Genomic DNA, 13170 nt, shown 5'->3' with positions numbered 1-13170 from the left:
AATGACCCCAAGCATACCTCCAAAGTTGTGGCAAAATGGCTTAAGGACAACAAAGTCAAGGTATTGGAGTGGCCATCACAAAGCCCTGACCTCAATCTGATAGAAAATTTGTGGGCGGAACTGAAAAAGCGTGTGCGAGCAAGGAGGCCTACAACCCTGACTCAGTTACACCAGTTCTGTCTGGAGGAATGGGCCAAAATTCCATCAACTTATTGTGAGAAGATTGTGGAAGGATACCCAAAACGTTTGACCCAAGTTAAACTATTTAAAGGCAATGCTACCAAATATTAACAAAGTGTATGTAAACTTCTGACCCACTGGGAATGTGATGAAAGAAATAAAAGCTGAAATAAATCATTCTCCCTACTATTATTCTGATATTTCACATTCTTAAAATAAAATAGTGATCCTAACTGACCTAAGACAGGGAATGTTTTCTACGATTAAATGTCAGGAATTGTGTAAAACTGAGTTTAAATGTATTTGGCTAAGGTGCATGTAAACTTCTGACTTAAAATGTATGTGGTATATTTTTGGTCTCCCCCATCTCCGGTAGTTTAGCTGGCTGCAAAGATGCCTCCTAGCGGAGGATAATCAATGCTTTGCGTTGCTAGCATTTGTTCTACAGGTGTACGATTATCAAGAGATTATAATTTACGGTATGTTACGCACCTGTCTCCTTAGATGTTTGCTAAACAAGTTTTATTTTCATGTACAGTAACGAAATCGGAAATTCCAAGTCATAAGTCCGACTTCAAATGGTGTTCTGTTGCACTTTTCAATTGAGTGGAACGCAGCATAAATAGAAACGGTTGCGTAACATCCCTCCCTTAATTCTGATTGGTCAATTAATTTCCACATTAATTCTCATTGGTCATATCATCATCTTGACTTGAGTCTGATTGGTCATGTACCTGTTTGTCTTCATTCTGATTGGTCACAAGTAGGCCCTTAGAGAAACTGCAGCCGGATCCTGCATTTTTCAAGATAATTTCTGAAGAAAGGATTCCTCTGCTTAGTGAATTTTAACATGGAAACGTTTAAATCGATCTTAAAGTACTACATTATAATTGGTAGCTAAATACAATAATCATAGGAGTTGTTCAGCCATTATGTAAATTTGTAGGTAAACCCAGAAGGCAAATTCACCATAGGTTCCCTCAGGAATTTCCTATGGGGTTTTAGAATAGGGATTTTGTAATGTTGCTAACTCGGCACTAAATAAGAACTACAACAGTAGCCCATTTGATAAAGCATGTTTCTCCCATGCTCATGGTAGTTGTAGTCCTTAATTAGTATTGCGACAGCAACATGCATTTTTAAAAACATAGTAGCTTCAAAATTGACTTTTGGGGATGAGGAAGCCATTGTTCTAAAATGCTAATTGTCTTCATTTCTGTGGAATTAATCTAGGCACATATTCCATGTGGGCTTGGTCATAAAAGTCTTTGAAGCTTCAATTATTTAATAAAAAAGGTTAAACAAGGTAGGTAGGTTTATATTATCAATAGCAAACATGATGGTCCTTGAAGCCCTAAGACAGTCTGGATAAAAGCAGACTGGTCCATAAAGCATCATCTCTTCACCTGAGAAATTCACTGTGAAAGAAAACCACATTAACAACAAATATGCACACAAACACCCAATTCCCCTTCCCAGTAAAAGACACGAGATGCTTTGGTTGGTATAAAACTGTCATTACAGTGATTTATTATAATGAACCATGAAAATAGCCAACCAGTGCTGTGCATGTGAACCTTTGTCCTTCACACACACACACACACACACACACACACACACACACACACACACACACACACACACACACACACACACACACACACACACACACACACAAACAAACAAACAAACAAACAAACAAACAGTAAAAAAAAAAAAGAAAAAAAAAGAGGAAGAAATAAAAATAGTGCTACGGTCACAGAAACATTCAGCTTTTTTGCCATGAGCGCTTGTATTTACAACCATATTCCAAAATGGGGATGTGAGCGAATTATACAAGCATAGAAAAGAAAAGAAGCCAATATGTACAACTGTTTCTGGAGAAAGCTGGAGTAACCACCTATACATTAAATTACACTTTCTACAAATAACCATTGATAATCAAAAATAAACCGCTTACCGCCTACAGGAAGGACCTTGCTCTCTAAAGCTGCATCAGAGAACATTGCGTAACTTTCTGCACCATATTTACATTCCGCCTCTCGTGCATACTTCAAATATGCGCATGAACGCGGATGACATGCAAGCATACACTCTCCCTTCCGCTTAAAAACAGACACTCTCTCAATCACACAAGTGCAGACTTCCGGGGCAGTGAAGCGGCCTATCGGAAAGGTCTCTTCTGAATTCCTGCAGCGGTCCACAGATATTTTTGTTACATGGAGGAATAAAAAAAATAATAATTCTGTATTTTTTCTCTATACAAAACCTTTTTGCTATATAATGAGCCACTAGATAAAACAAATAACTGATGAGAGAAAAAAGAGAGGACAGGAAAACAAGGGAAAGGTGAGGAGGAATCTGGAATGTCCCATTGCATAGGGAGGATAGAGGAGGGATCCAACAGGAACAGACTGGAAAAGGGGATTAAAATGAATAAAAACATTAAAAGTAAAAAAAGACATCTGAAAAAGACAGAATGGCAGTACAGGGTAATGGGAAGGAGGGGAAGGGGGTTCCGGGTAAGTGATCAGCTTCAGGGGTCATTAACCATCATCTTTTACACAGTCTTGTTTTACAGTTTCACGTTTTTCTTTTTAAAATGTACCCTTTTCCCCACCGTTTTCCGTTAGCCTTTGTGAAAAGGTACATAGAAAATATTTACAGTGGTGCTGTGTTGCCTATGTTACATGGTGTAACTCCACCCCTCTCTCTGAGCGAGTCTGTCTGGGGGTGGGGTTTAGGTGGGTGTGGTCAGTGCCATCCTGTGCCCATATAGCCGGCGTTGTGGAAAGGTGCGGACGAAGGGGCAGATCCTCGGCTGCTGCCAGCGATCTGCGAGACATTTGGATTGGGCGGGGTCTGTGTGGGTGGAGTTTGTTGGGGTGGTGGAGGAGGGGGCGGGGGTAATACAGTTTGTTGATACGTGGAAGGGGTAACCGACGGGTTAGTTGGTACCGACTGGTGAAGTAGAGTGGTTTGGAAGCCACCCATGTTCTGGAACGGGTGTGGCGCACTACTAGAGGGCGCTGGTGGTGGAGGTGGGAGGGGTGGAGGGTGTGGTCCTGGTTTGATTGACAGAATCGTGCCGCTAGTAGGCGGGGGCTGTTGGGAACTCTGCCCCTGAGGCGGCGGAGGAGGAGGAGGGGGCGGGGCAGAGCTCAGAAGCAGCTGGTGCTGTGCCATTGGAGGAGGTTGCAGATTGACATGCAGCAAGGCAGGACCAGGTTGTGGGTGTGGCGGAGGAGGAGGGGGTGGTGGGGGAGGGGCAGCACTCCTTTGGTAATGCAAAGCATGATGCGGTGGCAGGAGAGATTGCGAGCCAGGAGGAAAAGGTGAGGCCACAGCGGGTTTGAACGCAGGAAATGGCGCAGCAGTTGCAGTTGGCTGCACGGGGAAGTAGGGAGCCGAGGTGGGTGGTGCTGGGGGAGGAGGGGGAGGAGGCGGTGGGGCGTTTTGGGGGTTGAACTGAGGGAAAGTTGCCGGGCCTGACGTGGCCAGGGGTTGAGACTGGTTCTGAGGAGGAGCCGTGTGGAAGGCTCGCTGGCCACGGTAAGGTGAACCTTGGGGCTGCGCTTTGGGAGAGTGCATGAGCGAAGATCCAGCGTAGTGACTCTGGGAGGCGCTGTGAAGCTTGCTGGGCGTCTGAGCGGCTGGTTTGGAGGCCGGGGTTTTAGTGCTGGACTGCTGGACGGACAGCGCTTGGGATTGAGCAGGACCACGAGGCTGTGATTCATTGTCTTCCTCTTTTGATGGGCGAGACACAGTCTGGGCTGCTGGAGAACAGGGCTGTGAGTGAAGAAATAAATGTAGATGATGACATAAACTTGGGGGAAAAATTTAACTATGCTTAAGCCAAAATACTATATTGAGAGAAGCTTTTCTTACTGCATGTGTTGAAGGACTCTTGCAGGTCTTGGGTGAAGAACATTCCTTAATCTGGACATCCCCACCCTCTGTTTCTCCACTGTCTGAAGACAAAACGGACATTTTAACTCAAAGTAATATTAGAGAGCACAGAAGTACTTTCCACGGCTTTAGTAAAAAATGTATTTCAATGACAAAGTAATTCGTATTTTTTTATAGTTTTGCTGGGCGGATATCCATTTGTCTGGGATTAATCCTTGGATTTTAATGACTGCAGTGCACTAATGTCTCCAATAAACCAAATAGGACCCCATAGGACATAGTTATTAGCTAGTTATCAGCAAGTCATATAGGCAGTCACCCTCAATGGGTACACACTGAAATATTTTAAAGTGGAGCATAACAAGAAAACATTTATTACAGAAATGTCCATAATGTTCCAATGACTTTACAATAGTGCTGTCAGTCCATTTAAATATTTTTCAGTTAAAAATCACAGATTTCGAAAAAGTGTTCCTCTACATATATATATTAATTTCCTGTCAAAATGCATTTAGTTCCTTCTGAGGAAATCAAACAAAACAATAGGCAACAATATAATGCTTTATCAACATTTTCCAAACAAAGCCTTCACAGTATAAAGACAGAAATGCACTAAAATATCATCAATTCAACTAATACAAAACATTTCCCAAAGTCTAATTGGGAGATTGACTAATTGAAAGAACTAGTCTCCCATAGGTTGCGTATTAATTACAATGAACATTGAATCTCTTAAACCTTATTCCTCCACAATATTAATCAGCCGGCAGGCTGTGGCTATCCACTTTGCTACAGCAATCGTGAAATTTCACATGATTCGCGTCAAGGTGTCAACGCACTGACTCAATGGCAGAGTCAAGTGCGTTTTGAAGTTTACATGAAAAGCACTGCAGAATGGGAATGGCATACTATCCATACTACTCTTACTGCTTGTACCATATCTATGTATGGCAGAAATGGTAAGAGTAGTATGGTGGTATGCCATTCTGAACATGGACAAACTTCTTTTTCTGCTTTTAGCTTCGAAAGATCAGCGGCAACTGGGTCAAAGTTGAAATTATTAGAACTTTAAGAAGTGTGTCGACAGACCTACCACGAAAGTACTCCAACAAGCTGACCGGCCGCAGCAGTCTTTCATCAGTGCCATGTATGTGTGTTTAGCTTTTAGCTGATAGTTAAGACTTGACGTGCGCTTCTGTGGTAATTAAAGTCTGCCTTACAAAGGCTGCAAAGTACTTTATTTTTGTCCCATCTGTCCAGTCTGTTTGTTTTATATGAGGTTCTTTTCCATCATGAATCCAACATGGAATCGCTGTTGTGTGTAAGTTTGTGTTGTGTACTTCAGTGTAATCAACGTCCCCTATTCCAAGCAGTGTTTAGTGCAAAATTAGTGCTGTTCAGTGCTGAACAAAATTAAAGTACATTTACATTACAATTGAAATTAATTGCGTGCATTAACGTGTTTGTTTCAACAACTCTACTTTTAAAATATCATTAATTTTCTTGACTTCTGGACCAGGTCTGGAAATCATAATTTTAAAATTCCTTGTTATTTCCAGGTATTCTTTCAGGGATGCAAACTTAAGAACAGTGAAAAAGGTGAGAAAGTCATAGCAGGTGTTCCAGATGTATAATTTCTGTTGAATTGTTTGTTGTATTAAAAGATTTTTGTTGTATATAAAGCCTTTTTTAAATGTTTAAACTCAAAATAACTAATTCAAGGGATTTTAATAAGAAAAATTGCGAAAATTTTACCAAACAATTTGGGCAAATTAGCTTCAGAAAAAGGTAACTTTAGCTGAAAGTTGAGTAGTTTGCATCCCTGCCCATGCCCATGAAAACATTGACTTATGCATTTTTCTCTTACCTGCATCCTTGTGATGATCACTCAACAATAAGGCCCGGTGGTAGCTGCGCTCCCTGGCCTGCTCCACTGATGTGGAAGATGTCCTGTAAATAAAAATAAATAACTGTTATATACACCAAAATGCAATCATTTTTAAGTCATAACTGTGAAACTGCTGATCCTGCTGCTGTGCTTATCACAGATCAATAAGCCTAATCAACCATCAATTTAAGCAAAATGTCCACACCAATACTTTAAGGTAGGCATCTTTGTGTTCCATAACTAAAGTTATAAAACAGTCTAATTGATGCATAGCGTTTCATCCAAACTGCCAAACAAATCACTAGTGAAATGAAGTTTGCAAATAAAGATGGTTGAGAGAGTATCCTAGTGGAATTGAAGATACTTTAGGGACGTACCACTGGCCTTCTCCCTCTCTCTCTCCCTGAGGTGGGGCGTCGGGTTCCTCACTAGGCTGAGGGGTCCTCAGGGTCGGCACTGTGGCAAGAGCAGGTGGCTCAGGGGCCATTTCCACAGCAACAGGAAATACATCTACTGGTGGTGCTGTGGAAATGGGTGAGCTGCATTCTCCCTTTGAGCCACTTCGCCGTGCCTCACGCTGACGTTTCCTGTACTCCAGAAGAGAAACCTAACAACACAAGAGATGTTTACAGTCAGTTAACAAACTCGAAGTGGTATCACATAAAATTCCCTGATATTGCCAGGTTTTCCATTAGCATGGGACATTAAATCTTCATTTATAAAATTAAAATTCAAGTAAATCTTGCATATTGTACAATTACGAAACATATCAGACCTTTTTCTTCTGTGGGTTCTTTGCAGCACCTCCCTCCCCTGTGCCATCTGCACTCAGTGAGCGGGTGAAGGTCACGCCACTGCTCTCCTCACTGCAGGAATACAAGGGCGCTGCCTCACTGAATGGGCTAGCTGATGTTGAATCTGGCCTGTATGCCCCCATCTCCAAAGTGTGAGAGGGCGTGAGGTCTCTCAGGTTAGAGTTCACTGAGGAAAATGAGAGGCCACCTCGGTCTGGACTCTTTCTCCAGGGGGGATAAGAGGATGTTGGCGTCTCAGAAGTTGATGCAGCTTCTGAAGCACCACCCTCGATCTCCAAGCCTTCATCTCCTGCTGTGTCCTGGGGCTCAGCGAGGGAGGGTGGCGGACTCTGGGACTCTACAGGTTTTGTAGCCTCCTGTGGAGCCATATCAAGACTCGTGGTTCTCAGGTTGGGAGATGCCAACAGTGAAGGTGGCCGCTCAGCCTGAAATAAATACAATGAGAAATGTTAGATCTGACAGTGTAGTAAAACGCCATCGTGGCAAGGTTTGGAGAACTAAAGTAGGTAGTGAACTCACATCTTGTGTGCTGGGCCTTCGGCTACCATCTGGAGAGCTGTCCATAGATGACTCACTCTGTTTGCACATAAATTGAAGTTAACACTAAAACAACAAGACACTTTTGTTGCTTTTTACCAAAATAATGCATCATACGAGAAAATGAGCCAACTTTGCAGAACTAACAGACGCTATATCATCTAGGGCAAAAATATGGCCATTTTAACTGCAGATAACCATGCCCACTTGGACAACAGAAGTGTTAGCATCTTCTTGTGTCAGTTCCAAAATCTACAAACAGTATTGTCAATGTTAAAGTTATACATTTTTAAATACTTTTGAATTAAATTTGAGTAAATAGAGCATAAACTACATTTACATATAGTTTCAGGATTTTTTTTTTGTATGTCTACAACAATGATGACTGAAAGTTACCACTTTTGTTTGTTCTTACCTCCTGTGGTAGAGGGTGGGTGGGAATCTGCAAGGGTGTCGAGGATTCAGTACTGGGTTCCTCTGGGCGTGGTCGAGGAGGCGTGGCTAGCAGCAGGGGCATGCCTGGTGCGTCTGTTGACTCTGTTCGGGTTGGGGTGGCACAGGGAGACCCGTATGGGGTTGAACTCTCTGACATACAAGGATCGAGCGAACATATGCGCCGTTTCTTCAACGGCGTAGGCAACTCTGCAACACACACATTGAGGAAGATTTAATAAACTGATCAAATAGATCTGGGATTATTTGGTCAACCCTAATTAACTTGCAGTTGGTCTGTTGGCCTACCTGGCAGTGAGCAACTGCCGTTGTAGAAGGGTAGAGGGCTGCAGGACTCTCCGTTGATAGAGGGGCTGAGAGGGCTCTCACTGGTCATAAGCAGAGTTGGGTGTCCTCCTCCTGGGCTGGTGGAGCCCTCCTCTTCTAAAGCTTGCTTCAGCCAGCGCTGCACAGAACATGTGAGTCAGAACAGAAGACTTGCTTGCCTGAATTTGAATACTTAAAACTGTGCTACTAGATACAAGACTAGAATATTTTGAAAAATGTAAAAGCTGCTTGCTAGTGCAAAACCCGCCTTAAGTAACAAGCACCACTGTTATAACAATTGTTTTGCAATTTTACCTTCTTGCAAGAGCCAGTTGTGGTCGGTGTTTCTGGCAGTTCTCGTGAGCGCCGTCGGCCCGTGGGCACTCCAGGGGTGCTTGGGCTGCGGTTGGCCAGAAACGGTGACGAGAAGCGGACGTAGTGTTTGGGCGTGCTGTAGAGATGTGAGCTGCAGGCCATGCCCGGCAGAGAGTTCAACTGTGTGGCCAAGACCTCAGGGTCACTGCTGATTCTCAGCGGTCTCTCTGGGGGTGGCTCCGGCGTCCGCGTAGCTCCCCGCTCTTGTTTGTCGCCACCTATCCACTCGCTCACTAAGTGCTGCTGGGAAAGACAATTTGAAGTTGAAAACATTTACATTTATTCATTTAGCAGATGATTTTATCCAAAGCGACGCAATAACAGCTGTAACATCCATTTTATTAGAGTCAGTGGTGAAGAATTTTACCTTTTTAGTTTTGGGGTACTTCTGTCCACTTCGGCATGTTGGGGCGGGTGAGCTGCTGTGGGGTGGGCTTGAGTCTGGGGCATGTGGCGGTGGAGCATCAGTCTCGGGGGTGGCAGGTGTCTCCCCTTCATGAGTTTCTGCCATTAAAGGCTCCAAAATATCGCCCGGGGAACTGGGTGCCAAGTCCGAACAGGCACTGACTGTGCGTGCTCGCCGTCTCTGCTGTCCGATGTGCGTGCGGTTCCGCGAGAAGCTTTTTCTCTGCTTGTTACGGCTCACCTTTGCAGGCTTAAGACAGGGCTCCTCCTTCACTACCTCTACCATGGGCTATAGGTCAAAACAACAAAAAATTGTTTGAGTACAATTATTCACAGTTAAGGCCAGAAACATACTTAACGCAAGTATGCAAACACAGACACGTCAGCCAACTAATACCAAGGGTGCAATCCTGTTGTACATAACTTACGTTTTTGCATTACTGTGGCGTTAACAAAACTCAGTACTCAAGAGGGCAATAAAATGTCAGTCATCAAATCAGTTGTGTTATTATTCAGACGAAAAGTCGTTAATATGTTTATAAGATCTAACTTAGCTAGATTCTAAAAGTATTGCTCTGCTATGATAGTAGTTTACCTGAAAGAGCAAACTGACCATAAAAAAACATAGTAGGGGTCTATTAGGTTTATGCAATTTGACACTATAGCGCCCCCTTGCTAAGACTGCAATACGTACTTGCGCTTTGTCATGAATTGCATACCGACACATTCCAGAATGCAACAATGCCTGAAACTGAGCTTGCATAGCTAGATGCATTTGCATTCGTATACTTGCGTATATTCTGGGCCAAAGTCGAGCGAATGAACATCACTGAAAGACGCATACCTGTAACGCAGCAGGAGATTCAGCCTCTGGTGTGGAAGGGGGCTCTTCCTTAATCTCGCTGCGCCTGCCAACCTCTCCCTTAGTGCCGCTTCTCTCCAATGCCTGCTCTCGCCGCTTCTCTCTCTTCTCCATCCGAGCAAATGCCTGCAGAATCGCCTCCATTTTTCTCTCTTCGCGTGTCTACATGAGTGAATGATAGACAGAAAGGACGAAAAGGAAACATTGAGTCTATTTTCTAGATAACAGTTGGGAAACCAGCTAGCCATTTAGCACAATCAGCAGGCTATAGCCAGCAGCAAAAGGTGGGAAAAGAGAGAAATGGGACACTTCTCTTTGGTCAAGGGGGAAAAATAAGACACCCCCAAACTGTGAAAAAAAAAAAAACCCCGCATTCACTGTGTGTACATGTGCATGAAAAAACTGTTTCTACTTATGTCCTACCAAAGAAAATGTCAAAATATCCCACACAAGTGTGTCTTTAAGTGGGCCATGTTGAGCGACTTGCCTAAATGTCAGCCTCAGCATGGGGTCAGTATGCACAGGATGGTGGGGCTAGTGTGTGGGGTTCTCCTGTACAGTAAAAGGCAGGGGTGGGTTGGGGTGGGGTTGTTTAGGGATATGAAAGGGGGCAGGTTTACCTCCTTTGTCAGAGCTCTGCAGCAGGAAGCCCCCACACCTTGAAGATGGGACTCCTCTGCCAGGCCGCCCTGAATGGTGCCAAGAGAGACAGCCATCAGGGTTTAAACACGCACAGGCCAACAGCTCAATCACACCGCCATGCACACACTCATATGTGTCAGCCTAGTCCTGTATCCTCCTGAGACCTAAACGTGACTGCTGTGTGCATTTTTCATTTCCCTTTTTGATTTGTAACTAGTAGCCCCTAATAAACATGCAAAAAAAATAAATACAAAATAGTAGTTTCCCTAAAAATGGATGTCCTCATATGTGGACAGCAGGACTAAGTTGTGAAACTTTAAATAATACCTATTATTTCTTAAGGAAAAATAGCACTGTAGTCTACAATAGTGGTCATTGTGTTTAACAGCGTGCAGTTTTGCAATAAATCACTCAATGTTTTTTAAATAGCATATTGGATGAAATTAGAGACTCTTTGGACTCAAACAGGTTTAAATGTAAAAACTGAATGAGGTTTCTTACCAGATGTAGTTTTGTTGGCATTTCTCCCAAAGACAAACTCCGCTGAGATCGGCGCCATTTTGTTTTGTCACATGACATGGTGTGTCAAAAGTTTAACCCTTTAATGACAGCCCAGAGTTTCCTGAACTGAGACCAGTTGGTTTAAATGAAATTAAATAATGCATCGCAAATAGCGAAGACAACACAAAATGTCCGTGCAAGAGGACGCGGGGCCACACGATGGTATGGGTAGCGTGGCCAGGTTTCAGAGCTTCTACAGGGTGTCAGTGATGGTGCGAGAAAAATTGTTCCCACACAAGCTAAAGTGTGTCATTTCTGCACCACTAGTGTCACCAAACAAAATAGCAAAAATAATCACTGTTTTCAAACAGATTTCAGAACACTTCTTCCATGGCTTGTACAAATGCAAAAATCGAGCCAAATGTCAATCTGTTTGAGCCAATGTTGCTGTGTCTGCCACAGTGTTACACTTTTACGTGAATCATCCTACAAATGGCTAACTTATAGTTTATTATGCATATTAAGCTAGGATACAAGAAAGAATTTTAACACAAAAAAAATTACATCAGCTTTAAACCTCTTAATATAATTGTCCAGGGGGTGGAATAGTGTCCTCACGATAAAAACAACTTGCTAGACTTACATATATTATAATTAAAGTAGCGGTCTACAGAAGTGCTAAATGTGGCATCTCGCAATGAGATTTGCATTCAGTGCACACCCCTGTTCCTAATTTTAACGTTCTACAAAGCTACTGCAACCATTTTTCTCCCTGTCAGTCAGAGATAAAATTATTTCATTTACAAATATCATGTTAAGCTATGAATTTTATTCATTTATGACCATTACCTCAATGCCAGGTAGTGATGGTGTTAAGACGCCGAAATAAATAACTTTGAATGCTAAAATGTTATGTTCTCAAAACAAAAACTGTTACGTGCAGTTTTTGCGGGCAGGTTCTTTTGTAACCTAGTCAATTGTCATTGTTTGGCTCTAAAGTCAGTGCAAACTTGGGCTGGTTCTGAGACAGGTTCGTAGATCCTCCGGCAGATCAACAGTACCATTTCGGTGTAATACGTTTGTAAGGAAATCAGAATGGCATAGCTGGCCAATTGAGCAGAGCATTAAATGAGGGGAAGGATGGGGACTTTCCACAAATACCGCACTAGTTTTAAAGCTCAACATAAATTTTATCCAACTAATATGGCATTGTTTATAGCCATTAGGTTTTACTCGGAATTTTTTTTATGTGAATGGAAAGGAATTTAAGAATTGGTTGTCAGTTTTATTTTCCTGAACATTCCAGGGGCAGCTGCCAACTTCTGAATGTATTTGAGGAAAGTTTTGGGAGTGCAATGGGTTCAGGAGGCACTGCTTCAAAAAAAAAAAAAAAAAAACAAATTCCATCTCCCTATAACCATTTGTGGCAAGCAAAAAAACAGTGGTGGCCAAACCAAAACCATCACACAAAACAGGCAGCATATATTAAGTCAGAGTTACTACACGTAATCCAGAACAAGAGCTACATATAACATAACCCATTAGCAATCTCCTGATCTGGAAAAAACAATTCACTAATAAAATATTAAAATTCACATAAATGTGAAAGTAATTTGAATTTTCCAGGATTGTTGACGCTAGTTAGGAAGCAGTTTTGAGCAGCTGCCTGGTTGGACATGAATGCTAGTAAATGTGCTTAAGGAGAGGAACAGTTCTACTGACCAGACATTTTGGGTGTAATGAGACATGCAGACGTGAAGTGTTGTGGACTTTCATTTGCAGATGGGCACGATGATCGTATTCTTTACTTTTAATCAAAGAATGACAGAGGTTGAAGGTTTAGACTGCCAACCCAATCTATAGGGGAATACCACCAAGTTTAAATGTAAGAATTCTATGCTAATCGGCATGTAAATCCAAACAGCATGTTTTTCTGGAATAGAAAGACTTTGTTCCAAACCTAGTGAGCTGCCTACAAGTAAGCATTTACAGGCATCATAGGCGCTCTCCAGACAGGAGGGCTCTTCGAAAAGGTAAGCAGCATGATTATATTGGCTTCTAAGATATCTTCTTTTGGCCAAATTCTAAGTCAGCATTGCATGTATCCTTCATGGAGAAGGAGATCCCATAGCAATGAACTTTTGACAGTTTATAGCAAACTCTATTGAAATCAATTGAGTGTCCATTCTCCTATTTGCTTTACATAAGGAGCGCTATTTAAATGATGCACAGATGCTACCTTTATTGAGTGCTCCAAATTGGACACTTATGAGGCTTCATTTCAGTTAGGATACTGC

General features: G+C 42.5%; 1 protein-coding gene across 10 annotated transcripts in view; it reads right to left on the bottom strand.

Annotated features, from left to right (window-relative positions):
* Positions 1–1776: 1776 nt before the first annotated feature.
* The window catches only part of LOC127435394 (inactive histone-lysine N-methyltransferase 2E-like), a 49500-nt gene continuing 38106 nt past the window's right edge, over positions 1777–13170 (bottom strand). For 4 of the 10 annotated variants that reach the window (XM_051688839.1, XM_051688838.1, XM_051688841.1 and 1 more), the window contains 12 exons: positions 10351–10419; positions 9713–9892; positions 8831–9157; positions 8404–8706; positions 8071–8227; positions 7745–7971; positions 7312–7368; positions 6753–7217; positions 6355–6584; positions 5957–6039; positions 4069–4151; positions 1777–3969 (listed from right to left, as the gene is read on the bottom strand). In XM_051688839.1, coding sequence (XP_051544799.1) covers positions 2935–3969; positions 4069–4151; positions 5957–6039; positions 6355–6584; positions 6753–7217; positions 7312–7368; positions 7745–7971; positions 8071–8227; positions 8404–8706; positions 8831–9157; positions 9713–9892; positions 10351–10419 — 3216 coding nt within the window. In that variant the 3' untranslated portion in view covers positions 1777–2934. The remainder of the gene's footprint in view (positions 3970–4068; positions 4152–5956; positions 6040–6354; positions 6585–6752; positions 7218–7311; positions 7369–7744; positions 7972–8070; positions 8228–8403; positions 8707–8830; positions 9158–9712; positions 9893–10350; positions 10420–13170) is intronic. The other 6 variants (XM_051688843.1, XM_051688844.1, XM_051688847.1 and 3 more) reach the window with 3 other exon arrangements.

This window comes from Myxocyprinus asiaticus, chromosome 45 (genome assembly GCF_019703515.2).
Source record: "Myxocyprinus asiaticus isolate MX2 ecotype Aquarium Trade chromosome 45, UBuf_Myxa_2, whole genome shotgun sequence".
NCBI classification, from domain to species: domain Eukaryota; kingdom Metazoa; phylum Chordata; class Actinopteri; order Cypriniformes; family Catostomidae; genus Myxocyprinus; species Myxocyprinus asiaticus.
Note: the sequence above shows the minus strand (reverse complement) of the source record. Positions and strands in the feature narration are given on the sequence as shown.